At 40.3% G+C, this 1,636-nt stretch overlaps 1 protein-coding gene across 1 annotated transcript; it reads left to right on the top strand.

Moving 5' to 3' along the window:
- Positions 1 to 790: 790 nt before the first annotated feature.
- Positions 791 to 1,335, top strand: LOC125099188 (40S ribosomal protein S24-like). The gene has a single exon (XM_047728575.1). The coding sequence runs from the start codon at positions 828 to 830 to the stop codon at positions 1,218 to 1,220; it is 393 nt and encodes a 130-aa protein (XP_047584531.1). The 5' UTR covers positions 791 to 827; the 3' UTR covers positions 1,221 to 1,335.
- The last annotated feature ends 301 nt before the right edge of the window (positions 1,336 to 1,636 follow it).

Raw genomic sequence — 1,636 nt, 5'->3', positions numbered from 1 at the left:
AATCCTACAGTGATCCAGTTGTGCTCCTCAAAATGTTATGTTACAAAAGTGAATTTCTCACATTTATTAATATTACTAAGACCCCCTCAAGAGATGTACTGTTATTGATATTTTTTTAAATGGTCATTTTCTAGGTTTATTCCCCAATTCTATCCTTATGGGTAGTCTGTAGCTGGTGATCAAGAACTATATATGAGGTAAGTGTAACTTTCACAGAGAGTGATGTGCTACATGTATCAAGAGAGTGTGACTGGCTTACAAAACATATGGTAATATAAGTTTAAGAAAGGTACACACAGTAATGGCTTTAGAATATGCCACATTTCCCAAGCTCTTTGTAAATTAGTGAGTTCTAAATGTATTTGTTTGTCATCACATCTGAAAATGCAGATATTCCATCGTCTTGAGAAAAAGTCAACTTTAATGAGGCTAGCAGCAAAACCTTAAAGTAATAGTGTAGCCATTAAAGCCATGTGGAAATTTTTACCATGATTTTCCATATCTGCACATTATATTTAATTGCAACAGAAAATATTGTAGCCTCTAAAAGTACGGACTTTAAAAAAAAAAGATTTTATTTATTTACTTGAGAGATAGAGAGAGAGCGAGAGAGCACAAGTGAGGTGAGGGACAGAGAGAGAAGCAGACTCCCTGCTGAGCAGGGACCCTGGCACAGGACTCCATCACCAGAACTCTGGGATCGTGACCTGAGCTGAAGGCAGACACTTAACTAATTGAGCCACCCAGGTGCTCCAAGTACATACCTTTTTTAAAAGATGAATTTACCGTCTCTTTTTCTCTCCGGTGCTTGAAGCTCGGGAGCCATCATGAACGACACAGTAACTATCCGGACCAGGAAGTTCATGACCAACCGACTACTTCAGCGCAAACAAATGGTTATTGATGTCCTTCATCCTGGAAAGGCAACAGTACCTAAGACAGAAATTCGGGAAAAACTAGCCAAAATGTACAAGACCACACCAGATGTCATATTTGTATTTGGATTCAGAACCCATTTTGGTGGTGGCAAGACAACTGGCTTTGGCATGATTTATGATTCCTTGGATTATGCAAAGAAAAATGAACCCAAACATAGACTTGCAAGACATGGTCTGTATGAGAAGAAAAAGACCTCAAGAAAACAGCGAAAAGAACGCAAGAACAGAATGAAGAAAATCAGGGGGACTGCGAAAGCCAGTGTTGGTGCTGGCAAAAAGTGAGCTGGAGATTGGACAACAGAAGGAGTAAAGATGCTGCAGTGGCTTTATCTGCGGTGATTGTGCAGATTTTTCATGAGAGGATTAATAAACTAAGAATGTTAAAAAAAAAAAAAAAGATGAATTTACCTTACAGAAATGCTTCTTTTTTTTTTTTTTAAAGATTTTATTTATTTATTTGACAGAGAGAGATCACAAGCAGGCAGAGAGGCAGGCAGAGAGACAGGAGGAAGCAGGCTCCTTGCTGAGCAGAGAGCCCGATGCGGGACTCGATCCCAGGACTCCGAGATCATGACCTGAGCCGAAGGCAGCGGCTTAACCCACTGAGCCACCCAGGCGCCCCAACAGAAATGCTTCTTAAAGAAATTAACAGGACCACTGTACATCAGATGTTGCCTCCGTGTGTGACACTTCATGAG

The sequence above is a fragment of the Lutra lutra genome, chromosome 4, assembly GCF_902655055.1.
Source record: "Lutra lutra chromosome 4, mLutLut1.2, whole genome shotgun sequence".
Lineage (NCBI taxonomy): Eukaryota > Metazoa > Chordata > Mammalia > Carnivora > Mustelidae > Lutra > Lutra lutra.
The sequence above is the reverse complement of the archived record's forward strand: the minus strand, read 5'-3'. Positions and strand labels throughout refer to the sequence as shown.

Excerpts from the sequence above, each read along its gene's own strand:
- LOC125099188 (XM_047728575.1), top strand. The coding sequence starts at position 828 with ATGAACGACACAGTAACTATCCGGACCAGGAAGTTCATGACCAACCGA.